Here is a 27,841-nt window from a genome sequence, read left to right as displayed (position 1 = left end):
ACAAATATACTAAAAGCAATTCTCAGAATCCCCAAAATATTATTTTTAAATGACACAGAAACCTGAAAACTTGAAGTAAAGACGACTACATGTCAACTTACACTTTTTAACGATTGTATTTTAGATATTAAAGCTTGGATGTCTCATAACTTTTTACAGCTCAATCAAGTCCAAGACATACCCGAGACCAGAGTGCTCCGAGACAAGACCAAGACCAAGACCATATATATCTCTGAAAATCATCATCTCGTTTTTAGGGGGCGTGTCACTTACTTAGACCGTAACGCCGGGAAGGTTGCGGCCGTAACCGGAAGATAAAAATCAAACAACAAATGATATGATGATATGATATAATATATAATGATATAAAAAGTATTTTGTTCTTTTAAAAAGAGGCGTTTTCCTTCTAATCTCAGTAATGATTTGGAAAAATAGCCGATCAGAGGTGGTCTTGACCCATCTGAGTCCACCCAGTCTGAGACCGAGACAAATCCGAGACAGGGGCCCCTAAAGAAATGGTCTTGAGTACTACAACACTATTTAAAGCATTTAACAGAAAAAAAAAATCAACATTTTTAAAAAGTATATGTTTCAACATCTTTCCCTCGGTCAAGGATTTCTTTAACATTCATGAGAGAATCAATTCACACTAAACTTTTGTTTGTGTCACGAGTTACAGAAAATCATAAACGCCTTGAAACACATTGACTTAAAAAATGTGTGTGTGTGTGTGTGTGTGTGTGTGTGTGTGTGTGTGTGTGTGTGTGTGTGTGTGTGTTGGGTACCATGTTCATCTCTCTCCTTCTAGATCCATCTCTCCTCCTTCCTCTCCTCTCTGCAGCATCCCTCCTCTTGCTCAGCCAATCGCCTGCTCGGGATATGATCATGTGAAGTGCAGCCACCAATGGCTCTCCACCAGGCACCGGCAAAAAGAGAGGAGTTGTCTCTCCCCCTCCCCTGCCCTCTCCTCTCCTCTCCTCTCCTCTCCTCACCTCTGCGTGCGTCAGACGGTGTGTCTGGAGGAGAGTCGATGGATGTGAAGGATCCGTCCAACGAGCTTGCACACGTTTCTTCTTCTTCTTCTTCTTCACTCAGAGATCTGCGGCTCCGTCTCTAACCCCCCCTCCTCCCTCCCTTGCCTCCCTCTCTAAGGGAACACTCGGGGGGATGAATGGGGAGGCGATGGAGGGGAGCCCGGCACAGGAGCAGCAGCAGCATGCCGGTAACGGCTCGCACCTCCCTCCCCCTCCCACCATCACGCCGGCTATCCCCCCCTACGTGAAGCTGGGTCTGACCATCGCCTACACCATCTTCTACTCGCTGCTCTTCGCCTTCGTCTACGCCCAGCTCTGGTTGGTGCTGCGGTACCGGCACAAGCGTTTCAGCTACCAGACGGCCTTCCTGTTCCTGTGTCTGCTGTGGGCCGCCCTGCGCGCCCTCCTCTTCTCCTTCTACTTCAGAGACTGTGTCACCGCCAACGCGCTCGGACCCTTCGCCTTCTGGCTGCTCTACTGCTTCCCCGTCTGCCTGCAGTTCTTCACACTCAGCCTCATGAACCTCTACTGTGCACAGGTGAGGGGGAGGGGGAGGGGGAGGGGGGGGGCTGCTACAGGTACTGATAGAGCAGTGACTGCTGGTGGTACAAAGTCTGGTCCACATTTTCCCAAACAGAGCAGCTTTTTACTTCTCTCTCTGCTGCTGTGATGAAGGACGGTACTGTGGGGCGTGTCAGTGCACTGTGACATCACTGATGGGTGTGGCTACAGAGAACATGTCTGGCCACGCCCACCAGTTATGCAACAATCGACCGGAGAGGGCAGTAGAGACCAAAGAGACTTTCATGTTGTACAATTTAAAATCAAAGCAAAGGCACAAATTCGGCCCAGAGGACACAAATCATGCAAATGAGCATTTTAGCGCAAGTTGAATTTGTTCAACTGCGACAAGAAATCCGTTTGATTTTCTGCCTTGAAAGCCAATTGCAGCTCGAATGGATTCCAAAGATGCGGAATCCCTCAGAGGACATTCATTAATACATTTTATGAATATGAATGAGTGTCTCACGGCTTCCGTAAAAAGTCACTCAAAAAAAATGCTTCTACAAAGATGCATCAGCCTGACTCGGACCTTTGATTAACTCGTCCTCGTGCTAAATTAGACTGGCTGGAGAACCGAGATTAATAGGTTAGCTCAGGAAAGGAGATACTCTTAGCTCTGAGGCTCATTAGCTACATGGATTAGAAAGCGGAGAAACATTTATGCTGTTAGACTTCCGGGTCAAAGCCCGGTGCAAGAACTGTGGAGCAAGCTCAGAACGCCAATGCCAGTTTGGGTCTGATTTAGATGTATACACTCATAGTGGCTTCCTCAGGTTTACTCTGAGCTTGAAAGCCTAGCTCCCGAGAGTTATTTGTGATTAATTTCTGTTGTACACTCAAGGCTTTGAATGATCTCGTTCCCAGACAAGATGGCCCAGAAGTCTTTCTGTTAATTTGGTGGGCTTTGTTTGGGGGTAAAATGGGAAGATGAAGTGAAAACTGTTTTTTTGTGTTGCTCATAACGTCAGGTTTTTTGGGGTTATCAATGCAGCAGCTGCCTCTCTTCGTCACCTATTCATGATCAGCAGCAGGAGGATTCAGAAAATAGAGCAGAAATGAGACTCTTAACAGGCAGCTTTCAACCTCTTGTTCCTGAGAGCTGCGATGATGCAGAGCTCATTCCCTTAATGGATCATCTTCAGTCTAAAAGGGGGAACTAAAGGGATGAGGAGCTGCTATGAGACGTGTTCTGGTTCTGGAGAACTTTGGCAAAGTGTCCACAACCTGAGCTGTGTTGTCGTGGTTTTTACTTCAAAGCTTAGAAACCAACATGAGAGCTGGTTTAAATGGGAAAAGAATTGTCTGGTAGGTCGCAAATGGTAGATGGTAAATGGACCTGTGCTTGTTTAGTTCTTAAGTTATCTCGAAGGCGCTTTACAAAAGAGTATATGGGATAAGATGCAGGAAGGATTTCTCCTGTTGTCCACACTCCCTCGTTGCTGAGGTTGAGGTCAGAGCAGGCCGTGCATGAATGAGGACGGCGGTGGTTGTGGGGACGATACAGTCCAATGGTGGTGGTTGGGGGTCAGGGACGTGGGGTGGCAGTAGTGCCTGATCACCTCGCTGAAGGTTGGGGGAGTTTGTCTACTCGAGAGCTTGGGCTCTGCTGCCTGGACAAGGCCTCCTGGGCTTCTGGCACGGAACGGAACGGGGGTAGACAAGTTCCCACAACCTGAGCTGTGTTGTTGTGGTTTGTCTTCAAAGCTTCAGAACCATCACTCTCCAACACTCTAGTTGTTTTAAACAAACTGACTTGAAGGTGAAGGGAAAGGTTGTTTTAACCTGAGAGTACTTTACTTGCTGTGTGCTTTTATTTTGAAATAAAGTAAGGCCTGTCTGGTAGCTGGAAGGTTAGGACAGGAAGTTCAGCACAGAAACAGGAAGTGGTAAGAGATCCAAAACTGAAATCAAACAGCTCAAAGGAACGGTTACAAAGGTCAATTTGTGATGTCATAAGGTGGATATTACTTTAGACTCATCAGCTGAACAGAGTTTGAAAGAAAATAAAATTGTAGTAATGTGAGTTGACCTGGTCAGCAGACTTGCAGCAGCATTATGGATCAATTGTAGACTATTGAGGGAGGCAGGAGAAAACAGGGAACAACATTTAAGATCAATCATTAATATGGGGAGAATAAATAAGCAAAAGTACGAGAGGTATGAGACCGATAAAGTCTGTAAAACTGTGTAAATCCATCCTTTTTCATCCCTTAACAGGTCTACTTCAAGGCAAAGTCCAAGTACTCACCTGCCCTGCTCAAGTACAGGTAACTCCACTCCATCAAACAATTCACCAAAAAGTTAATGTACAGAATGTCCTCTGTTCAACTCCAACGAAGGGCAAGCAAAAATCCAATGAAACACAAAGGTGTAACTATTGCTCTTTCAAAGAGACGACTTGTTTTGGTCTTAGTGGCTTTCTCTCCGCCTCCTCACCTGCAGACTTCCTCTGTACCTGGTTTTCTTGGCCGTCAGTCTCCTCTTCCTGGTGGTTAATCTGGTCTGTGCGCTGCTGGTCAAAACGACCGCTGCGGACGTCAAGACCATTGTCCTGGTGAGGGTCACCATCAATGACAGCCTGTTTGTCCTCTGCGCCATCTCGCTGTCCGTCTGCCTCTACAAGGTGGCCAAGATGTCGCTGGCCAACATCTACCTGGAGTCGAAGGTAAAGTCCCCGGTTTATATAAAGATTTCCAACATGGGAAGGGACGGTCTAAACCTTATCGAGGGCCCACATGGCACCTAATGAGGATGTGCAGATTTGGCACCATTTTCACCAATATAACCCAGTGCTTTTTCTAATTATCCAATTTTGAAACTGAAGACGATGTAGATCTCTGGGAACCCCAAGACCAGCGGTTCGCCTTAAGACTTCCAGCCATGACTTCCTGTTCCATGTGCTGCATCGTTTACAGTCCAATAAACACCTTTAGAAGGGTTGTTCAGATCAAAAGTGAAAGGAGTAAAATTAACTGTCATTTCTCGGTTCTTTACATCTCCCAGAGGAGCCCACTCATCTGTTTCCTGGGAGTCTCAAATTAACTTTAAATAGTAAGTTACACATTCTGGGTTACTTCAGCGGTATGAACCTGGAAAAGAAACTGTTTTTCCTGTGATTTGGTCCTTTACACACCCAGTCCGTTTTTTTGAAGCATGAATTGAAGCTATTTGTTCTTTTAGAAAGAGGTGTTTTCCTTCTAATCACAGTGATGACTTGTGAAAATAACCGATCGGTGGTGGTATAGATTTAAAATCCAGAGTCCGTCCAGTCTGAGACCGAGACAAGACCTTTCAAAAAATGGTCTCCAGACCGGTCTATTTCAAGTACTACAAAACTACTGTAATCCATTAAAAAACTTTACGCACAGACACCTCGCACACTGAGTCCGATGGGTTTATTTTTCGATGTATTGGAAAAGTTTGCAGTATGAGGCAGTAATGTCTCGTACTCATCACGCAGAGTGAGCAAGCAGTGAAGAAGATTTTGAAGTTCACTTCTTGAAAAAGAACTAAAAAACGGACGGTCCACTGCTGAAAACAAAACAAGAGTGAGGAGAGTTTCTCCTGTCGATACTGATATTTCATTCTTGTGTTCAGGGGACGTCGGTGTGTCAGGTGACTCTGATTGGCATCATGGTGGTGCTGCTGTACTCGTCTCGGGCGTGTTACAACCTCGTGGTGCTCGCCCTCACCGACATCGAGACCATCAACTCCTTCGACTATGACTGGTACAACGTCTCTGACCAGGTGACGTCTTATTTTCGGTTTAAAGATGGTTATTAACAGGGGGTTTGAAAATGTCTTGACCAATGATTCGTCGTCTTACCTCCAGGCGGACTTGCGGTCGTCGCTGGGAGACGCCGGTTACATCGTGTTCGGGGTGATTCTGTTCGTCTGGGAGCTCCTGCCCACCTCGCTGGTCGTCTTCTTCTTCAGGGTCAGACGGCCGCCTCAGGAAAGGGTGAGTCAGGTCACCCAAGTCGAGGCTTCACTCCACCTCCTTATATCTTCACTGACGATGACTCTTGTCCTCCGCAGAGCACTGCTGGGATCCCAAACCACGTCCTCTCATCCAGAGGATATTTCTTTGACAACCCTCGTCGATACGACAGTGACGACGACCTGGCGTGGAGCATCCCTCCCCAGAATGCATCAGCAAGGTATGAAAACCATTCTCGACTTACCGTGACCCTGTTGTGATGTCGAAGCAGTTACACATTTATTCATATTAACTAGGGTCAAGTGTGTTGAACAGTCAGACTTTCAGTTAAGCTAAGCTAACAACAGCTAGCTTTAAGCTGTATTAGACGAGAAGCAGACTGCCTTACAACCGCTCAAGGTGAGTTTAATGACCACCTTACACCAAACCACAGAGGTCACGGGAGTGCAGCCAAACCTCGAGCAAGACTCAAGATTTTATTCTGACTTTTTTAATTTTTCTGAGACTTTGAAACAGCTTGGAAAGGTGTTTGGTGTAAGAAGAGCATGAACTGGAATCAGACCATGGCTGCTCTGTTTCTCTTTGATTCAAAAAGTGAATGAAGATCCGACATATTTTGAAAGTTTTGTTTCTTCACGATACTATCGGACATTAAAATATCAGAGAGTGTCTCGTCTTAAAACATGTGGTATCGAAAAGTACATTTACAGTCTCCCTTCTCTCTGCAGTCTCTCCTCTGATTGTTACGACTGGGGCAGCCGTCACAGCAGCTTCACCGTGCACACCAACGGGGACGAACAGCGCCTGACGACCGCCACCGCGGGAGAGCTCCACCCTTACCCATAATCCCTCTCTCTTCACTGTACAGCACCACTTCTGCACTTTGACACACCGATGAGTTATTTATTGTGTTTCTTATCACCACTGATGTAAAAGTTTGTAGCAGAGCTCCCATACGAGTCAGTTAACGTTTGTAGAATATCTGAATTAATCACCAGGTTTTATACAAAGTTTCTGTCATGTTGGTTACATAACAAGTAGGTCAAAACTGCAGTTCCTCAAGTGTCCACTAGAGGCTGTCTCCTGCAGTGAGTCAGTCCCCATAGAGCCTCATGTTAAAATGAGGTTAGAACATAGAAAGGTTTACAGACCGATGCAGAGCTGGCTAAACACTGAAGCTTCAGTGTCCACCACATAGCAACCTGCGTGAGCATGGACTCTAGAGAGGAGGGGGCGGGGCGGGGGGGGAGACAGCTCTCTACAATGTTTAGAATTTAGACTGCAGTACCCATTTTAACCACTAGGTGTCAGAGTTACATATTGCTCCTTTAAAGCATCAGAGGATGACCAAAGACGTTTTCAATTCATCCTGAGGGAATCATGAATGTGGGAACCAAATCTGAGGGTTATTAAAGGTCACATATTCTGTAAAACACACTTCACCATGTTTCTCTAACTCTAACATGTGTCTCTAGTCTGTCTACAAACCCCCCAGTGATGAGACAGGTCGTTTGGAGATTTTCCCTTCATGACATCACAAAGGGCAGTAGCCCCTCCCCCAGGTGGATGACACTCCCACAGCTAGGTGTTTGTTCTGCTCTCTGAGTCTGCCTTCTCACCGTAAACAATAGGACATGGAGCGAGAAAGCCCGAGACACCCAAGCCCTTCCAGAGAGGGGGCGTGGTCAGACACCGCTCATTTACATATTTAAAAGTACAGACACAGAAACAGCCTGTTCTGAGCAGGGCTGAAATAGAGGGGTTTATAGGCATGATCAAATACAGGATCAGAGTGGATTTAGAACAAGAAACTTCACACACATGTTTTGAGGAGTTCTGAAACTTATTTAAACCGGTTGAAGAGGAGGAGGGTATGTGACCTTTAAAGCCCTAAAAAAGACTTGCCAAGAGTTTTGATGATTTCTCTGTAATAAAATAAATCAAAGTAGATCCAGTAAATATCCGGACTTTCTTCAGAATGACTGTGCGGGAGCTCTGCCTCACAGATGTTTTATTGACCTGCAGTCTGTCGACGATGTTGTGATGAATGTTTCCTGATTGGTCGAGGAGATGACTCAGATGATTTAATTAATGTGGCACTTTTAGAAATTTTCTCTCCAAACTCCGCGAACCAAGACTGAAGATGTTGAATGTGGATTTTAAGGTTTCTTCTGAGAAGGCCCACATTTCACAATCTGATACCTTTAAATAAGAATTTTATGAGATTATGTAACTTTAAACTGAAGCTTTAAATTCTTGGAAAACTCCTCGGTTCTTGACTGGAACAGAAGTCCAAGTGTTTGAGACTTGTGCACGTTGTGATTTCACTGGATGGATATTCTGTAAATATATACATGTATATGAAAAACAGACAGCTGAAGACCTCTGTGTCATTATAACTTAGATTATAAATTAAAACATGTACTGTTTTGGTTTCGGTTGGGACTCGTCTGAAAAAATGGCAAACTTATTTTTTTATTGTGAAATTATTTTTGATTTCCAGATTTTATTTATTATAATTATTTAGGCTGCTTGCTTTTATTTTGATAGGACAGCTGAAGAGAGGAAATGTAAGGATGAGACAGAGAAGGGGACGACATGCAGCAAAGGGCTGATGTCGGATTCGAACCCAAGGCTGTGGCAATGATGACTATAGCCTCACCATGGCGATGAGAATGCAGACATAAATAAAGTCCCCGTGATGTGTAGTTCTCAGGGAACTGGAGAGTTCCTCTTCAAAAAGTCCCCAGAACCATTCGGTCCTAAACCCAGTGTTGAAGTTTGCTTAAAAAGAAAAACTCTATATTTGTAACTGACGCAGGTTTTGTAAGATATTTGTAAAGCTGCACACTCTCACATTGTGTATTTATTTATTTATTGTGCCTCATTTGTGCGTTTGTGACTTGCCCACACAAAAAGTAACACCTCAAATAAAAAAACGTGTTCTGATGTCGTGACAACAAACGTGTTCTTTCCTTCATCATGTAACCTTCACAAACTATTTAGCTAATTTTCATTCCTCTTAGTTTGAAAGTCTGGGCTGCACCACATTTCAGTTTGTCCACCGTCAAAATAAAAGCACCACACTTCAGTTTGTCCACCGACAAAATAAAAGCGCCGAACTTCAGTTTGTCCACTTTCAAAATAAAAGCACCACACTAGTTTGTTCACCTTCAAAATAAAAGCACCACACTTCAGTTTGTCTACCTTCAAAATAAAAGCACCACACTTCAGTTTGTCCAACTTCAAAATAAAAGCACCAAACTTCAGTTTGTCTACCTTCAAAATAAAAGCACTTCCTGACATTGTGGTTTCTGATACATGAGAATGGTATACATCTCTACATTTCTGAGCCAGTAGAGCCAGTGGAGGTCATGAGGGATGGGGGTGATGTGGTCAGGGAGTGTGTGAGGAGACGAGCAGCAGAGTTCTGGAAATGTTTCTTGTGTGTTTTGAATGATGAACCGTAGATGAGACTGCCGCAGTAGTCCAGTCTAGAGGTAATGAATGTGTGGGTGAGGGTCTCAGAGGCTGGAAAGGAGAGGGAGGGACAGAGGCGGGCGATGTTTCTGAGATGGAAAAAGGCTGTGTTTTGCGATGCATTTGTAGGATATTGAAGGTCGTGAAAGAAGAAAACCAGATTTCAGTAATGTTCAGAAATATTTATTCCTCTTGTCAAATAAATAGAATCAACAGGTACACACATCGACATGGTGCAACTATTTATATTCATAAAGATCTGAGAGAAAAACAGAGAAAACGTGTGCTGCCTTTTACAAACTTTACAGATTCAACATGAGGAGTGAGAAAACTCTCTGAAGCAGTTTCCTATTTATTTTATTTTTTTTAAAGTTTTGTCTTTTTTTTGTTTGAAAATAGCGGTTGTTAGTTTTAAGGCTGACGAGCGGACGATGAACGACATCCGGCTGCTGGAGGGCATGCAAGGCTCAGAGGACTTATGCATTCATCTCTCACACACACACTCATATACACACACACACTTTCTGAACACCTCACACAAAAAGAAACAAAGAGGATAAACTTTTATATTTTGATCTTAAAAACTTGCACTCTCGGATGGAGGCGGAGAGGTTCCACCAAAATTAATTTTAAGCTGCATCGTTTATGAAAGTTCAAATTTTAAAAATTCTTTAAAGGTCACATATTCTCCTCCTCTTCAGCCAGTTTAAATATCTCTCAGAGCTCCACAAAACATGTGTGTGAAGTGTCTTGTTCTAAATCCACTCTGATCCTGTATTTGATCATGTCTATAAACCCCTCTATTTCAGCCCTGCTCAGAACAGGCTGTTTCTGTAACTTTAAATATGTAAATGAGCGGTGTCTGACCACGCCCCCTCTCTGGAAGGGCTTGAGAATCTCAGGGTTTCTCGCTCCATGTCCTATTGTTTACGGTGAGAAGGCAGACTCAGAGGGCAGAACAGACACCTAGCTGTGGGAGTGTCACCCACCTGGGGGAGGGGCTACTGCCCTTTGTGATGTCATGAAGGGAAAATCTCCAAACGGCCTGTTTGAGCACACATTTTCTGAAAAGTGGAGCAGGCAGAAGACGGAGAGGATGGACTTTTCTCATCATTGGGGGGTTTGTAGACTAGAGACACATATTAGAGTTAGAGGAACATGGAGAAGTGGATTTTACAGAATATGTGACTTTTGATCTGTGAGCTGATTTCAAGGAAACTGTTATTAATATTGTACGAAAAATATTATTTATCATGAAATTTAAACTCACTTATTTTTTTTAATTACAGACTTTTCTACTGTTTAACGTTGATGTAACCGTGGAAACCTCGTTTAGACAGCATGGCAAGCTTCAACAAATACAACTTAAAGTGAAATCACGTCTTCAAACTGCAGAACTGAGAATGATTAAGAACAAATGAAACGCCTCCTCGGCATCACAAAAATACTCACAAAAAAAAGGCAACGTAAAAATCTTTGGTCCACGTCAAACTTCAGCAGAGAGTCAAATAAAACGTCAAAATGTGACGCGTCTGTACTCCTGCCGAGGCGTTTATCATAAACTTCTTAAATATAATCTTATATAAACAAATGTTAAAGCTGCGGACACCACGGCTGAACACCAAAGGAAAAGAAAATATCCCAAACCTGCAGTTCCTCTAACAGCCACTAGGTGCTAACATCAGCTATAGACTCTCTCTCTCATATATATATATATATATGTAGAGAAGACAGGCGGCCCTCTATAGTTCGCTCCTCTCTGGCTCCGCCCTCTTGTCCAAATACGGTCACTTCTGGTTCTAAAATAAATATAGACGGCAAATGAAACCTGCCACCTGCTTTGATTGACAGCTCGCTACCATGGCGATAACTAGCCTCACAACTGTCATTCTCAAGCTCCTCCCTCTTTTCCAAATATGGTCACTTCTGGTGGCTACTTCGACATCTCATACACAGCCTCTTTTTGCAACAAGATATAACTTGAAATCTAAGGTGTAGATCATGAACTTAATGTCCTCTATGCTAACCTAAATAATACAAAAAATGAACCGTTACGAGCAGATCAGCAACTTAAGGTTACATTACCGTTTTTGTCAATGGAGCCTGGTGTCTACGAAAAGCTTCTTACTCTTCACAGAAAAGGTCTTTCTGTTAAGTACAGTCAACACAAAAACAGTCTTTTTAAAATTTCAAAATAAAGGAGTTGCTGGTCTACCACTGCTTCAACGTCTAGGATCGAAGTTTCTTGTTTTAAGTTAATGTGTGCAACACAATGTGACTGACTGAATTATTTTGATTCTGCGTTTAAATCTTCAAGGTCAGACATAAACACAAACAAACTTGAGGACTGAGGCGGCGGTAGACCAGCAACTCGTGTGTTTGGGAGGCACTGGTAGACCAGCAACGCCTGTGTTTGGGAGTTTCTCTCACATACACAAAGTAACTCGCACACCTTGTAGGAAGCCGTCATAAATTAGGCCTGAGATGGCGACCATGAGAAGGTTGGTGCCGATCCTCAGACTTCAAGCGACAAAATTCTCTTAAGACAGCAGACGAAGAAAACTAGAGCGAGGAGGACACCCCAAAAAAACAAAACAACAACAAAAACAAAATTAGGCAGCAGCAGACTGTGTCAGTTCCGTCTGAGTGGTCTTATAAGCGCAAAATAGTCTCTAAATCAGGTTCACAAGTGTGTAGAATCCAACAGGATGTGATGTCAGCAGGGGGGCGGGGCCAGCAAGAAAGAGAAATGGAACGTGGAGAAGATTTTCAAAAATGTTCCTCGACTTGATTCGATCAAACTCAGTCACAAACATAAAGTGGGTCTGTGACCAAACTTGGATCGGTCGCAGTTTGGTCCGTGACATCACTTCCTTCCAGATGTTTAAGCACTTCCTTTTAGGGTTTTGTCTAAAATGGCGACCGTTCATTTTGACAGGAAAGGTCAAAAATGTGTCTCTGGCATGGAGGGAAAAAACACCAGGAGAAGTTTTTCTGACGAAGGCAAGAGACGGCAGAAGAGTTAACATTCATGATCTAACAGACCGAGGAGGAGGAGGAAGATGAGGAGGAGGAAGATGAGGAGAGGAGGAAGAGGAAGAGGAAGAGGAGGAGGAAGAGGAAGAGGAAGAAGAGGAAGAGGAGGAGAAGGAGGAAGATGAGGAGGAAGAGGAAGAGGAGGAGGAGGAAGAGGAAGAGGAAGAGGAAGAGGAGGAGGAAGAGGAAGAGGAGGAGGAAGAGGAAGAGGAAGATGAGGAGGAGGAGGAAGATGAGGAGGAGGAGGAAGATGAGGAGAGGAGGAAGAGGAAGAAGAGGAAGAGGAGGAGAAGGAGGAAGATGTGGAGGAAGAGGAGGAGGAAGAGGAAGAGGAAGAGGAAGAGGAAGAGGAAGATGAGGAGGAAGAGGAAGAGGAGGAGGAGGAGGAGGAGAGGGTTGTTGGGATTAGAGAAAGCATTTTGAGGTTTTTTTCCTTTTATTCTGATCTTGGTGTCCATGAAAAAGTTCTTCTTCTGGGCGAGGATTACTCCTCGTTGCAGTTCTCTGTGGGCTGGCTACTCCGCCTACTGGCCAGGTGAGGCATCACCTCCTGTTACCTATTCTCCTTCAGCAGCAGGCGGAAGTTGTGCAGCTGATGTATGCTGGTGGACAACCTGACGGAGAGAGAGAGAGAGAGGGAGAGAAAAGAGAAATTACAGACATTTATTTAAGTATATCGCCCAACAGGGGGCGCCACCAGAGCCATTTTCTGGTGACATATTTAAATATACATTTAAGGGTTTGCCAGTCAATCAGACAAAGAGCAGCTAACGTACCGGGCGAAGCCGTTTACTAAGGCGACGATCTCCGGCCGGGTCAGCTGGAAACCTTTGGAGGGGCTGTGCTCTGGGAGGTTCTGGATCTCCTTCTCAGAGAACAGGATCTTCAGGGCCGTACCCAGACCCTGAGTCTGCACACGACATGAGGGAAACACAAGAAACCCGTTTGCAGAAGAAATACAGACAGAAATATTTTACATGACATTAATGTTAATGCAGGCATGGCGTTATGGGCCCGGGCCGCCCACTTGTACGATTGGTCCATCCCAATGACTGGGACAGAACAGAGACTTACATTGATATTTGAATTTAACGCCTTAAATGCAGGTTCCCATTGTGACAGCACGTCATGTTTTTCATCTGAAGGCGCTGGGGATCAAACCACCGACCTTCTGGTTGAGAGACGACCGACTCTACCAAAATAAATGCTACTAAGCCATCAACTCGTATACGGTGAAGCCCCTCCCTACTTCAAAGAACTGCTCACCTCACAAACCCTCACAGGAAACCTCTGATCTCCTCGCTCTAATTTTGCCAAACCCCCCCAGGACTAAGCCTTTTACTCTGCTGCCCAAAACATTGTGCAATGCTCTCCCTGACCACCAGAGGGCGCCACATTTTTTTTATGCTCTTTGACATTTGCTTCAAATTTAATCTCTCAAGGATGTAGGTCCACTTCTTCCTCGTCCAGCTCATCCACTGTGACGGAGGCTGCTTGTGAGAGAGTGGCGTCCTGAGACCGACCAATCCAAGAAAACAACGAAGGAGAGACAGGAGGTTGAGCTGGATGTTCCCCGCCCCCACTGATCGCTCCCTCTTTGTCTTTAAAGCACAAACAGACCTCTTCTGTTGACAAACAGTCAGCGTAGAGCTCCGCCCTCTCGCTCTGATTAAGTCAAAAGAGCTTTTTATTAAAGGTGTAGAGACTTACCTGCATTTTCCCCCACAGGCGACATTTACTGCAGCCGACGCAGTCCATGATCCTGGAGATGTTTTTAAAATGGAGACGGAATTCCTCCTGAAACGTCAAAGAAAACAAACGAGTGTCTTTTTAATAGGAAGTCGATCAAGCTGTGATGACACAGATTTTCAAACTCTTCATGACCTCAGACGAGACGTTTGAGGTTTGTTCTCACTTTTAATATTTTTGCTTCCGTCTTGTGTCCGGCGAACATCGACTTCTCGTCAAAGTGCATCGGGAACGCTCTGGAAGACCAAAGAGAGGTTAGTCTGACCTCACACAGGTTTATGAATACATAAACAAACAAACGCAGGGCCGCGGCGTCGCACCTGATCTCGTTGAAGATCTGCAGCAGCAGCTCCTTGGTGGCCGAGTCCTCCTGCACGTTCCCCGTGTACAGGTTGACGAAGGCCCGCTCGAAGTACGGCGCCACCTTGTAGAGCGCCCGCAGCTCGATCAGGTACAGGAAGTACAGGTTCTTCAGCCTCCGCGTGCCCTCGCCCTTCGTCTCCGCCGTGTCGAAACGCTGCCGGAACTCCTGAACGTTCGGACCCCAGACGGAGCGGCCCCAACCCTCTGAGGGAAACCACAGCAGAGAACAATTAGAGGTGACTACATGTTGTTTGGGGTCTTTTAACTGGGACATATATTTGTGTTATTTTTCAGCCTACAGCGGTGAAACTGTCTATAACGTCTGCAACAAAATAAAGTCAGTCTACTAGAAGTTTGTTTTTGTCTCTGAACTGAAAAGGGGTCTCCAACAGGTAGCCCGGGAGCTACTGGTAGCTCGCCTATAGGCTGACCGACTGTGTTAAATTATTTTTTTTTTTAAATAAAAAAATCTGACGACAGTGAATGTACCTCTTCCCACTATTCATATATTTGGCCCATTAAAACAAGTGTAAAGAAATAATGTTTTATTGGACATTAAGGTGAATTTTCAGCAACAAAGCTAACAATAAGAAGTGTAAAATATTCATGTTTTTTTCTTGGACCTTGAATTTAGTAGAAAGTGTCTGACAGCGTTACCCTGCAGAGACCTTTTTGTTACAGAGGAAGAGGATTCTTTAAAACCACAAACAGCTGTTACATCTCCCTCTACAAACACACCAGACTCCATTCACAAAAAGAGGAAGAAGCTCAACAGGGAAGTTTTTCGAAACCACTTTCTAACGACGTTTTGAGATTTATTCCTCTACAAAATAAAAGTGAGATGAATCCTCTTGAAGTCCCCGAGCGTGACCCGACCTGCTCTAATGTTTGACAGACTTTATGTTTATAGAGAAGAGTGAGTCGTACCGTCCAGCAGGTACTCGGCACACAGGTGGAGGTTGATGCTGCTGTGGAGGCCTGAGATGAGTCTGTAGAAAACTCTCTTCTCCAAACACAGACCTGCAGAGAGAGTTCACAAAGAGACGCGTTTAAATCTCTCTCTCTCTCAGCGGCGCACTCTTTGACACCTCCCACCACATCCTGCTTTCGTTAACCCACATGTTCACTAATGATGACAAACACTAAGATTTTGTGATACATTATCCGTTTACATTCTGCAACTTCTGACTCCTCCCGCCTTTTTGCCATGGCCGACAAGCCGAGCGATGACGACAAGGAAATAAACCAGAGAGGAAATAAGAGAGCTGCAGCTCGACTCTTCACACAGCGAGGCCGCGGAGGATGACAGGAAACACGGCGTGCATGTTTACATTGTGTCTGAGGATGTTTCTCAACCTACAGAATCATTATTTATCATACTCGTTACCACCTTCAGGTTGTAAAATAGAAAATGCTAAACTTGTCTTTCCTCACTGAAGATGCAGCTTCATTCAGCGGCTTCGACTTCAGTAAAGGATGAAATGTTTGTGAGGAGACGGAGAGAAAGGAGAAAAGCGTGAGGAGGATCTCACCTTCCAGCCAGTTGTAGAAACCCTCTCCTGCTACACGACGGGTGTGACAAACAAAAGAAGAAGATCAGAGTTTTATACGAAACGACTAAAGAATAAAGTCACACGAGACATTTAGGTTTTTACTCACCGTCGTCGTCTCCTGAGAACAGAAACAAAGAGAGAGAGAGAGAACAGAGCTGTGTTAGATCTCTGACATTTGCAAACACACACACGCTTCTGAAAGCATTGAAGTAAAAAGTATTTAATAACGATGTGGCTTTAAGTATTCAGCCAGTCCAGTCAGTGAGATGATAAAGGTATCTTAAGGCAACATGCTATGTTGAAGTGCTGGCTTCTCTGACAACAATGCAGCAGCCAACAGGTGTTGCAGCGATGGAAGCGGGCAAGAGAAGTGGTTCAGATAGAAGTGATTGTACCCGACCTAAAAAGCCTCTGCATGTTTCTAATAAGCTCCACGAGCAGAAACGTGCTCAAACTAGGATCAATATTGGAGATGCTTTTGAAAAATGGAGAGAGGTTAGAACACAGAAAGGTTTACAGACCCATGCAGAGCTGGATAAACACTGAAGCTTCAGAGTCCACCACATGGTGACCTGAGTGAGCATGGACTCTAGAGAGGGGGGGGGGGGGGGGGGGGGAGACAGCTCTCTATGATGTTTAGAATCTGGACTGCAGTATCCATTTTAAACACTAGGTGTCAGAGTTACATACTGCTCCTTTGAGAAGGTTGTAGAATATTCCTGAGCAGAAAGGTCACAACAACAAATATTTGAATTTGATGAAAGTCAAACTCACCTCTGCTGGGAGCCAGAGGGTTCAGAGGTCTGTACACCGATCTGGGCCTGCACACAAAGTAAACAACACTTTATAATTAACTCATCACAGAGTCAGACGAGCAGGAGGAGGATATTCAAACGATCCATGATGAACATTTTCAAACAGATAACAAAACGACGTTGCTTCTTTGAACACAAACAAAAACATTACATGTCGTTTCCGCTGCTGTTGTCCTTCATGTTCCTGTGAGTTTAGTGTGTTTGTGTGTGTATGTGTGTGTGTGTGTCTCACTTGAAGCAGTTCTCCTCGTAGATGCTGTTCCAGACCCTCCAGGCTGAAGGACCCTTGTACCCGGTGAAGCGCTCCGGATTCAGCAGCAGATCCACGTACTCGGCATCTGGAGAGGTTTCATCTAAAACACACAAACACAAACACACATAGACGCCGACACAAAAAAACTGACTTTAATATCCACAGAACAGAGCTAGAAGAAAAACTCATTTAATTGGCATTAGACTCAAGGTCAGAGGTCAGGAGGAGACTTAGAACATCCATGATAGATTTCTGGCCTTTAGTGTGCGGCGCTTTCTTTACAATATGTTGTTGTAGATCAAAGTTTTGTGCGAGCGGTGTGAAGTCTCACCATCCAGCTCACAGAAATGGTCCTGAGCATCGTCGTGTCTCGCCCAGTCAGCAAACGCCTTTTTAGTCTGGTTGCTGAAACAGGAAATGACAACAACTTCAGCGACCAAAAGAGGAGAAAGTGTGACACAGCAGCATGTTAAGAGTGATACGCAGAAAAGAGTCAGAGTGATGCATCTGTAGTTTCATTTTCCCACTCTGAACGTTAAAACTCATTCTCCTCCCACGCTGCAGTGAAGGTCGGTCAGCTGAGCGCTGGGAAGCGACCAGCAGCCTCTCAGACGTTTTGTAAATGTTTGACCTGGTTACTATCAGACGCTGAAGCTGCTTTGCATTTTGAAAAAGAAGCTGTCGGCAGATAAGACCCGACAGCCGACGGTGCCTGTGTTGTCACCTCAGGGTGCTGTTGATGGCGCCCAGCTCTTTGGCCTGTTCACAGTCCGTCATGTCCGGCATCGTGTTCGCCGCCTGGGTGTACTGCAGACACAGAGACAGACGCAGAGAGTGAGAGGGACACACTGAGATGTCTACACAGATTTACATTTAAACTCCAAACTATTAAAAACGTGATCTGAGTACGCTTGACCACAAAGTCCGGGTACTCCGGGACCCTGCCCGAGTCCACTTGAAGAGGCACGTTTCATGTGTACCCGAGTACGGTCCGCGGGAGATGTGAACGCAAACATGCTCAAACAAGGAAGTGGACCGCTCTATGACGTCGTTCTAAACGGTTCCTGACGTTTCAAAAACCGTTGGCGTCTCAGAAAAAACTAAAACATCCACAGTTAGCAGGATGGGCTCAGTCTGCGAGTGGTTGCCATGGTTACTTCTTATTCTTTCTGCTTTTTGGCGGATATGCAAACCAACTACGCGCATACTGCCCCCTGCTGTTTCAGACTGCGTATCGACGTGAGTGTCCTCGGGTGCGAGAGCGATGTTACTAATGTGAATGCAGAGCAGCGGGGGAGGGGGGGAGGAATCGTGGTCGAGCACGGTAAAAATCAATCGTGCCTAATGTGAAAACGCCCCCCTTAGTAAACACTCTCAGAGCGACTCAGAAACAGACCTGAGCGAGGAGGCGTGGTCAGATACTTCATTGGTTGATCCAAAAAAAATAAAAAAATGTAAATGCAGTGAATTTAATCGAACACCAGGAGCGCCTCTTTGTAATTACGGCTCCTGCACTCTGAGACTTCCTGTCACACTGCTTGAGGGGTCACATGTTCACGTTTCCTGGCTGCCGGTCAATTAAACGGACACGACTGAGACGAGTGCAGATGTCCGAACACTCGGGGTCATTAAAGACAAACACGGGGCCGAGAGCCAGGAGCAGCAAACACTCAGCACTCTGCGTCTACGTGGAAACTATCAGACCTGATAAGACGAGCACGTTGACATTCTACAGTCAGTGTGTATGTGTGTGTATGTGTGTGTGTGTGTGTGTGTGTTTACTGAATCAGCTGATGAGACGGAAAGTGCTGGAACAAAAGCAGCTGTTCATTAAGTCAGTTTGTGTTTACAGCCGACAGCTTCTCAAATCGTTAATTAAACATCTATTCTGGGAATATTCTGTATCACTTTAACGACAGCGATTGTATAAAGTTATCCTCACGTTATTTTATTAATCAATAAAAGGAACGTCAGTGAAGTCAGGAGGATCTTACTGTGGGATTACGAGGATCTCTTTAGGTTCCTATTGGTAGGATAAATAAACTCTGAGAAAGCCCTTGTTGCCTTCAAGAAGCCAGACATGTTAAAGACAGCAATAACATATCTGTGCCCCAATATTGGTGTACACATTTTTGGTATTTTTGGCCCCCCCTAAGGGTCAGGATCAAAATGCTTTTAATTGCCCATTACCAGTCTCGCCCTGAACATCTGTGCTAAGATTTATGATGATTGGACGAATAGTTAATGAGTTATGGCCATTTCTCTGATAAGCTCCGCCCATGTCAAAGTACTTACTATTATTGGTCAGTATCTTGTAAACTAAATAAGATATCAACAACCTTGATACAATATTTAATGCGCTTGGTCCAATGAGCATCCACAGCCAATTTGGTAACAACTGGACCTATGGTTTAGGAGGAGGTGTCAAAAATGTGATTTTTAAAACAGTAAAAATGGTGGAAAATCCATCATGGCAGAGTGTGATGGTCCAAAGAGGCTTTTTTTTCCTAGAGCAAAATGAGCCAGACCTGCGAGTCAAAATTCAAATCAATCTGACATATGATGGGAGGGGCCTTTTAAAATATTTTGTTTTGTTTCCGAAATCAGAGTTACAAAAATGTTTAAGTGAAGTTAAAGTCGGGTCTCACCTTGTTGTAGTTTCCAGACTTGATGCCCACTGGGATCTTACTCTGCAAACAAAACAAACACAAACAAACAAACAATAAGAGTACTGACATAAGCAGAACCACAATCTACCTTCTCTGGTCCAAACAAATCCAGAGCATTCAGGAGCAGAATCTAAAGTTAGAAGGAGGACATACTGGCTGCTGCATTGTTGTCAGAGAAGCCAGCACTTCAACATAGCATGTTTCCTTAATGATCAGAGAGTAAGATACCTTTATCATCTCACTCTCTACACATCTCACTGACTGGACCTTTAAGTGTCTTAAAAAGTTGCATTGTTAAGCCTGTGGAGGTGTAGTTGAGGTCTTACCTCTGGACAGGGCTCCACATGGCAGTCTTTGATGGCACACTGTGCGTCATCCGGCCAGAAGGGACACGGTCGCTTTAAATTCACCTGAAGAGCAAAAAGAGAAAATCATACAAACTTACAAAAGAGTTAGTGATCAAACACAGACGAGTGTGACGACAAACTCAGAGCTGGAGCTGAGGCGGGTTTTAAACCCTCCTGACAAACCGTTACACCGCGCCCGCCTGTCAATCAGGTCAGCTACACGCCTTATTGTGAATAACTCTTATCCTTCATCAAATCAAAACTGATGAGTCATCAAAACATTCACCCCCCGTACAGTGTGTGTCCATCCAGACATGAGCTAATCACACCTATTTGGTTTTTTGAACCAGGCTGTAAACATGTTCATCTCTGCTGTAAAAACAGGCTTTTTAGAATGGGTGTGTATGTGACTTCCTGTGCTTCTGCAGCCAGCCTCTAGTGGACACTTGAGGAACTGCAGGATTTTTACACCTCTGCATGGGCTTCATGTTTCAACACCGGAGGTTGCTGCTTGGCTACAACTGGAGACTTGAATACCAGTTTGACAAACTGTGCTTCAAACTGTCTCAGCAAATGTTCATGACTAAAGTTGCAGAAGTATTTCATAATATTTCAGAGAGGCTTCCTGTTGTGTAACACCGCCGAGACAGATTAAAAACAGCTGAATGGACCTGAATGATAAAACTGCTGTGTTGTGTTGGACATGACATCTGCTCTCTGCAGGTGCAGCAGGTGGACACAAAGTGCACAGCCAAGCATCTGCACAGACTGGTTTTATTGTTTAGAATTAGCATGAGCCATGATATCAGGGAGTGTCCTTTTTCTCAGTGCTGTTCACAGACAGGCACACAGAGATATGTGGAAGTCTTTTTCACGGACAGAAGCGAGATGAGATTTTCTGATTTACTTATTTTCACCCTGATTGTACGAAGAATCAAACAACAAGTCCAGCTCAGAGAACTCGTCCACGGTCAAGAGAGCGAACAGAGACTACATGAGGAAGAAGATGCAAATAAGCAGAGCCGCAGTTCCTCAAACTAAAAGAAGAAGCAAATCAGAAATGATCACTGTTGATAATAAATCTGTTTTTCAATCTTTTTATGAGGTAAGAAAACTTGAAGCTCCACTGGAGGAAATGAATTTGTTTAAGAAGCTAAAGGAAACGTAAAGAAGGAAGTCGACAAACAACGGATGATAAATAAACCAAGTACATCTCATTACCTGACACAGGTACAAAAAGAGATAGCTAGAGTAAGGCCCTGTGTACAACTAGCGTCTTTTTCTGAGCGCCAGCGTCTTTTTTATTATAATATTATTATTATAATTGTTTTCAATGAGCAGAGACTAGAGAGCGTTCACAGCAGAAAGCAGCCGCCTGGAGAAAACGTTTTTTTTTTTTTGAGTGCCCTGCATTTTTCTGTGCGGCCGCTCCGAGCGCTCAAGTTGGAAATCGTTCAACTTTTCAGAAAGGCGCTGTCGACGTCACCGGCGCTCTTTTCCAAATGTATGACATTCCCCGACCGTCTACGGATCGAGTCTCGCACCCACATCCTCTTCGCTCCGTGTCTCAAATTAATTAAAAAGTAACGGAGCAGTGTCGGTCATACAGCGGCTGTTGTCAACAGACTGTTGTCATGGAGACAGGACGGACGTGCGCTTTATTCTCAGCGCACAAACGCTTCATACAAGAGAGACGTGATGACAGCTGAGCTTAGTTACGGCGCTTTACATCGGCTCTTACTCTGTAGTATCTGAAGTAGTCCTTCTCTGTCAGCCTCTTGATTCGAGGGTAAATCTTGAAGTTGTTGAAGACGTCGATGCTCTCCACGTCACAGAAGCAGTCGTCCAGGACTCCGGTCAGCTGCAGGAGAAAAACAAAAAAAAAGGAAGTTTGAGACTTGACAGAAACCTTGTAAATCCACCATGAGCAAAAAAAAGAACGTCCCTAAACAGACAGAAACCTCCAGCAATTTTCTACCCTAACATCCTGTACGGATTGTGCTGTTTAAATAAAGTTTCACAGACCACCTTCCCTGCACATCCAAACAAAATACATCCACCTGTGCTGTCACCTGAACCCCACAGGGCCTACGAGACTCAGACGTACCACCTGGTCGATAACAAACGTTGAGCTGTACACGCCGGGATGTTAAACTGAGACAAGCGTGTTTGACCTGCGCAGCAAACAAACAACCAGAACAATGCAAATCTGAGAACAGGAAGGCGTTCTGTAAACACAGAGGGGCATTAAAGGTGGAGCTGTTAACGCCACCTGTTTGTAGTGAGGAGGTTTAATTGATTTAACGAGGTAATCACCTACAACATGACGCCTCAGTCCTCTGTACACACACCGGGTTTAACTGCCTTAAAAACAGAGTCAAAGTGTGTTTGCTTATTTAGGTGATAAATTCTATAGTATCAGGACAAAGTCTGGTGAGAAATTAAAAATGTTTTTGTTCTATTTAAAGGAGCGATCTGTAACTCTGACACCAGATTCTAAACATTATAGAGAGCTGTCTCCCCCCCCCCCTCTCTAGAGTCCATGCTCACTCAGGTCACCATGTGGTGGACTCTGAAGCTTCAGTGTTTATCCAGCTCTGCATGGGTCTGTAAACCTTTCTGTGTTCTAACCTCTCTCCATTTTTCAAAAGCATCTCCAATATTGATCCTAGTTTGAGCACGTTTCTGCTCGTGGAGCTTATTAGAAACATGCAGAGGCTTTTTAGGTCGGGTACAATCACTTCTATCTGAACCACTTCTCTTGACCGCTTCCATCGCTGCAACACCTGTTGACCTGATAACTGCTCTCATATCTTATTGATTGGACCTTTAATGACTCTTCTGGGTCAAAAAAATCTGCATTTAAAAAATCGTCTACCTTTAGATTTGCACTCAGACGTGATTAAGAATCAACTCAACTCAAACAAGATAAACAATTCTTTAAAAATATGCGTTGCTGTCAGTCTGAACTCAGATGGTTATAATGATGAGAAAATCCCAAACTAACACATAAATGAATCTGATTAGTCGTTGATGTATATCTGAGTACTAACTCAACTCTACTAGAAGCTTTGTCGTCATTTATGTCTCTCTTTTGGTTGTGTAAATAGTTTTATTTGAATAGAAATGCTGCATAAAATAACCACGAGTGTGTGTTTTCTTAAGCCCTCACGTTACCAACTCATATTTCTCTCGTTCATTTGACAAACTTGATAATGAGAAACTGTCAGACAATCAAAAGTCAGTTTGAGCTTCTGATTCTCTTTCAAATAAGTTCCTCTAATAAACAAATAATAATGAGGAAATTGCAGATTTGTTAAATGAAGCACCGCCCTCTTTTTTAAGCTTTTTGATCAAGCATATGGTAACCGCTGCAGATGCTGAACTGGCAGTAAGAGCTTCAACATGAAAGTATTTTAAACGTCCCCTCTCCTCGTCTCTTACTTAAACTTTTTTATGTATTATAAACACTCAGTTGTTGGCTACACACAGAAACCACTTGAAAGTCTCAGTCAGGTAAAAACACACACACAAAACCACAGCTGACCTCTGAGTGCAGCAGTCCCCGAAGCACCAGGAAAGACAGGAAGAAGCAAATCCCTCTCAGCATGCTGCTACTTCCGGTTTTATCTTGATATTTTTATATTTTTAATTTAATTTCCCCTCCGCGGACTTTGTGCTCATGTGTCCCAGCAGCAGCAGCTCTGTCTGTGGGCTGAAGTGTCATTACGCGCCTCCAGTCCCATGCCTTGATGGTGACCCCGCCTACAAACAAACAGCTGTCAAAATAAACCCCGCCCCGCTGACGGTTTGTAGTCTTCTTCCAGGAACAACACCGATATGAGCGTTTAACGGCTACAACGCAAAAGACTACAACTCCCATGAGAGGGAAGAAAGGCGGAAGCTTTGCGACAGCCAATCACGTTACACCACGCTTTTCTTCTCAGTAATGGATAAAACAGCAGTTACGCTAAAATATCTAAATCTGTGTTTGACTTCCTGACGTGAGATTTGATTTTGTTTTTTTGTTGCTGCGTATTTTTATTTGTAGTGACGTCACCGCTGCTTTAACTGTGAAGCCTCGACACCGTGAGACTCTCACAAAAACACGGAAAACACTAGAAAGGGGAAACGGCAGAAAACTGCAAACTAAATCATGTTACAGACAAGTTACGCGTTTAAAATTAAAGTGTTGAATATTTCCCGCACGTTAATATCTATAGCTTGATTAACAGACGTTAATCATTCAAAAAAGAAAAAGATTAAATTTAAGAAATACAAATAATCAGGTTTGATTTTAGCTCATGTTTTAAGTAAATGAAAAAAAAAATCTATTTTTTTATTTTATTTTTTATTTAAAGCTCATCCAACAAACGGCTAAAAGAGTAATGATGAAACACATAGATTGGAAATAAACGTTAATTCTTTTTTTTTTTTTATAAAGAAATGTTATTTGATTATGGACATGTCAGTCATACCAGTTGATTAGGGGCCATAAGAAAAACAAAACTCGTTAAAAAACACAAACGATAAAAATAATAATAGTTTCATTGACAGAAAAATTTAAATCATTGACGTGGTTTCTTTTTTTTAAGTTGCCCAAGAGACTCAAATGTTATCAGATAAAATATATTGCAAGAGCTAAGAACTTGTGTCAAATTAAATTCATGTTAAATGAATAGCTTAGTTATATTTTTTAATTATTACGGCAGGTAGTGTTGTCGCTAACTTGCATCACATTGTGACGTCACAGAGTGTAGACAGTAGAAAATGCTAGAAGATTTCCTGAACGGTCGCTGTTGTCGCGTCGTTTAAAGCTTAAAATACAATAGAATAAAAATAAATACCCCCGTCAGAAACATCTCCGTGTCTTTAATGTTTAGGGGAGCTAAGTTAGGGGGGGTGACTTACATGGCAGAAGCAGCTCTGGTCCGCCGGACTCTCTGTGGCGGTGCTCGGCTGCTCTTTGTGCTCCGGTTGTGTTTTTACGTTGTTTTGTTGAAACCAGCCCAGAACAAAGTTGCCGAAGAACCAGGCCAACAGCAAGACAGCGAACGCTTTCAGAGTTACCCTCCACATCCCTCTCCGTGCGGGGTTTCCACCGATGGGACGACAAAAACAACCGAGAAACAAGCAGGACTTCTGCCCCCTCACCTACGAAGCTGCGGTAGCTTCAGGGCTAGCTGGAGTTAGCATCCGCAGGCTAACGGAGGCTGTAGAGTCAGAGCGGCTCGGCCAGCAGAGGAGTCCGGTGTTTGAGACCCCTCAGACGGACATTTAAACCTCTGTCACCCCTTAAAGAACCGGAGTCATGGTTTAGAAAATGAACAGAACGAGAAGTTTGTGTCGAAACGCAGCTTCCTTCAGAATAAAGTTAGTACGACAGGAATTATTGACGTTTCCGGTTACCGCTTTCAAAATAAAATCCGTGTAATTTTTCCTTAATTTTTCACGAGTTGCAGGTGTACATAATTTTATTAATTTTAATCAGTAGCATTCCATTAATCTACGGGGGGGGTGCAAAGACAAGACAAGAAAGAGAGAGTCAAAAACCAGAAACAGCTGTTAATCGCTCTCTTTTAAGAATTGGTTCCCAAAGCGTGGGTCAGGACTGTGAGCCCCCCAAATGCCTTTGAATGAAAATAACACAAGTTTAAAACAACTCTATTGTAATGTATTGTCAGTTATTGTAAAAAATATATACAAAAATAGTTTAATTTCCAATAAAACCATAGTAATAAAGTGAAACACACAGTATGTAGATTCCACCACCAGGGGGCTCTAAATCAAAACAATAACAAAAGATAAAGTCGAGGCTGGTGGGGAATCATTGAAGTTCTCTCTACGTGATGCGTGACCCCCAAAGTCACCTATAAAGAAGTGGTGTGTTTAATGTATGATCCTTGCAACCGTAACATAAAAGGAATTTATGAAACTTTGCAAGTTGTCCCCACCAGATGTTGATGCTATATGGGGGTCCATGGCATTGCAAACTCTGGGGTGCTGGTGGCCTGGAGGTTGGTGCACGCACCCCATGTGCGGAGGCTGTGGTCTTCCAGGCGGGCGGCCCGGGTTCAGGTCCAGCCTGTGGCTCCATGTTGTCTCCCCCCCCCCCCCCCCTCCCCGATCTCTGTCCTGTCTCCAGATAGGGGCGTAGAAAGCCCAAAAATAAATCTTTTTAAAAATATTTTGGGAACTCCTGCTCGAAGATAACTGTTTTCTGCAGACCCAAACATTTTACTCTTGCATCTGGAATTAAACTCTTTTAAACTCACACTGCAGAGTAAGCCAATGTAGTAAAAGGCCTCTTACATAAAGTCACACCCTGATTCTCACAAACAGAGCGGCAGCGAGAGCTCAAGGTGTCTTTTATTATCCTGTGAGAGGGCACTTTGTTTTGCAGTCAGCAGAAAACATACGTTTATACAATCAACATACAACAAAGCCCAATGGACAATAAATACAATCCATAAAAAACAGGTCAGATAGCGAACATGGTTAGCCATTTAAAAAGGCGAAGGCAGCAGCATTGGGTAAGAGGCGGAGCAAAGTAGGGAAATACAAAATTAAACGTTTCATTCCTAAAATGAAAAGGATGAATGTGCGACATGTTCCACATAAATATCATAAATCCAGTCTGTCCTGTGTAAATGTGTCTCTGAGTCCTGACTGTCTACAATGAGGGAGAAGCTCGAGTCCCGCTGGCTGTGTTGTTGTCAGAGCCGTGTTTACATGGACGGGACGGCCGGCTCCTCCCCTTGTGTATAAAAGCTGTTTTAGTCAAGAACTAGAGAGAAGAAGAAGAACATACTCACTGATTATTTGGATGTTAGTAAGAGTTTTTAGATCACGCTCATTCTGTGTCAGTTTACATGAAATGTAAAAGGACAAATTTGTCTGCCGCTTGAGCTTAACTCCTTCGTGTGAATTAGAGAGAAGAGGGGTTGGAGGTGTGTCTCTGGAGCAGAGCAGAGGCTTCAGTGTGGAGGAGGCGTGGCCTAACAGCAGTTTGTTTTGGTTTCATGCTGGAGCTCGAGGGCGACGTCTACTGGATCAAAAAGTCGCATGTTCCTCCTTTAACTGTCAGAGCTGCAGTCGAGTTAAAAGTTTGTGTTCCCGTCGAAAGAAACATAAAACTACGGTCATCACCTATTTTTCTACAAGTGATCTGAATACATGATGACATTTACTTTGATTCAAGAACGAGCGTTATCACAAAACTCTGAGTTTCATTCAAGAGGCTACACACTTTTTGTTTGAAACTTGTCAGAAGGAAACAGGAAACATACCTGTAGAAATCAAAAGTTGAAAAATTAAACTGCTGGGTTAAAGAAACAAACCAACATTTATCCAAACCCTTGCTGCCTCATTGCCTCTCTGCTTTGATAATAATAATAATAATAATAATATTCACTATGATGATGCAACTCAAGTAACAGCTAACAAGGTGGAGCCACAGCTGAGTGAGGAGAGCTTCAGCGTCACTCTGAAGAAATTAAACTTAAAGTTTGTCAGGGTGTCAGCCAAGCAGCCGTCCAGAAAGGTCTCCGTTTCTCTTCAAAGAAATTAAACTAACTTCATCCAATCTTTGTCAACGACACAGCAGAGTCTCTGCAAACAGTGGTGAGTACAGCTGATCATGTTTACACTTTGAACAACCAGGATTTACACTCAACTCTTCATTTCACTCTCTCTTCATACTCGAGCGTGTTAAACTTTCAGTTCGGTTCAGTTCTAACTTCCTGGTATCGTTGTTGTTCACTGATAACATCCTGCAGCCAAACTGAATTCTATTTCCTCTGGCTGTTTCACAGTAAAATCTTGACATGAAGAAACCACAATGAGGCGTTTAATATGAAGAAAGCAGAGAACTAAGTGAAATTTGTTTTCATACAAGTAAAACAAGTTGTTTCTAAAAGTGTTTTTGATGACCTTACAATGACCAATTTAAAAAAAACTTTATAAAACACAAGCGCCCTCTGCTGGTGAAAGGGCTGATTTTTACCTTTATTGTTGTGCAGATGATTTTTTACTGCAG

The 27,841-nt window shown here is 43.7% G+C and overlaps 2 protein-coding genes across 4 annotated transcripts; one reads left to right on the top strand and one right to left on the bottom strand.

Moving 5' to 3' along the window:
- The first annotated feature begins 899 nt into the window (after window positions 1–899).
- gpr137bb (G protein-coupled receptor 137Bb) lies at window positions 900–8,488 on the top strand. Its single transcript, XM_020655990.3, has 7 exons — window positions 900–1,572; window positions 3,816–3,865; window positions 4,041–4,263; window positions 5,196–5,345; window positions 5,431–5,559; window positions 5,637–5,758; window positions 6,267–8,488. The coding sequence occupies exons 1-7, from the start codon at window positions 1,168–1,170 to the stop codon at window positions 6,382–6,384; spliced, it is 1,197 nt and encodes a 398-aa protein (XP_020511646.1). The 5' UTR covers window positions 900–1,167; the 3' UTR covers window positions 6,385–8,488.
- A 697-nt stretch (window positions 8,489–9,185) lies between these two features.
- On the bottom strand, window positions 9,186–25,206 carry ero1b (endoplasmic reticulum oxidoreductase 1 beta). Of its 3 annotated transcripts, none has more exons than XM_020655987.3 (16): window positions 24,715–25,206; window positions 21,545–21,664; window positions 19,783–19,866; window positions 19,436–19,477; window positions 17,512–17,594; window positions 17,119–17,192; window positions 16,767–16,887; window positions 16,494–16,540; window positions 15,826–15,837; window positions 15,699–15,728; window positions 15,094–15,186; window positions 14,124–14,370; window positions 13,970–14,039; window positions 13,765–13,851; window positions 12,831–12,964; window positions 9,186–12,668 (listed from the first exon to the last, which is right to left on the bottom strand). In XM_020655987.3, exons 1-16 carry the CDS (start codon window positions 24,880–24,882, stop codon window positions 12,608–12,610), a joined length of 1,473 nt encoding a protein of 490 aa, XP_020511643.2. In that variant the 5' UTR covers window positions 24,883–25,206; the 3' UTR covers window positions 9,186–12,607. The 3 variants fall into 3 exon arrangements, with proteins under 3 accessions (XP_020511643.2, XP_020511644.2, XP_020511645.2); XM_020655988.3 differs by having other exon boundaries at window positions 15,699–15,725; XM_020655989.3 differs by lacking the exon at window positions 24,715–25,206 and adding an exon at window positions 23,351–23,518.
- Between the last annotated feature and the right edge of the window lie 2,635 nt (window positions 25,207–27,841).

This window comes from Labrus bergylta, chromosome 1 (genome assembly GCF_963930695.1).
Source record: "Labrus bergylta chromosome 1, fLabBer1.1, whole genome shotgun sequence".
In the NCBI taxonomy this organism is placed as follows: domain Eukaryota; kingdom Metazoa; phylum Chordata; class Actinopteri; order Labriformes; family Labridae; genus Labrus; species Labrus bergylta.
The sequence above is the reverse complement of the archived record's forward strand: the minus strand, read 5'-3'. Positions and strand labels throughout refer to the sequence as shown.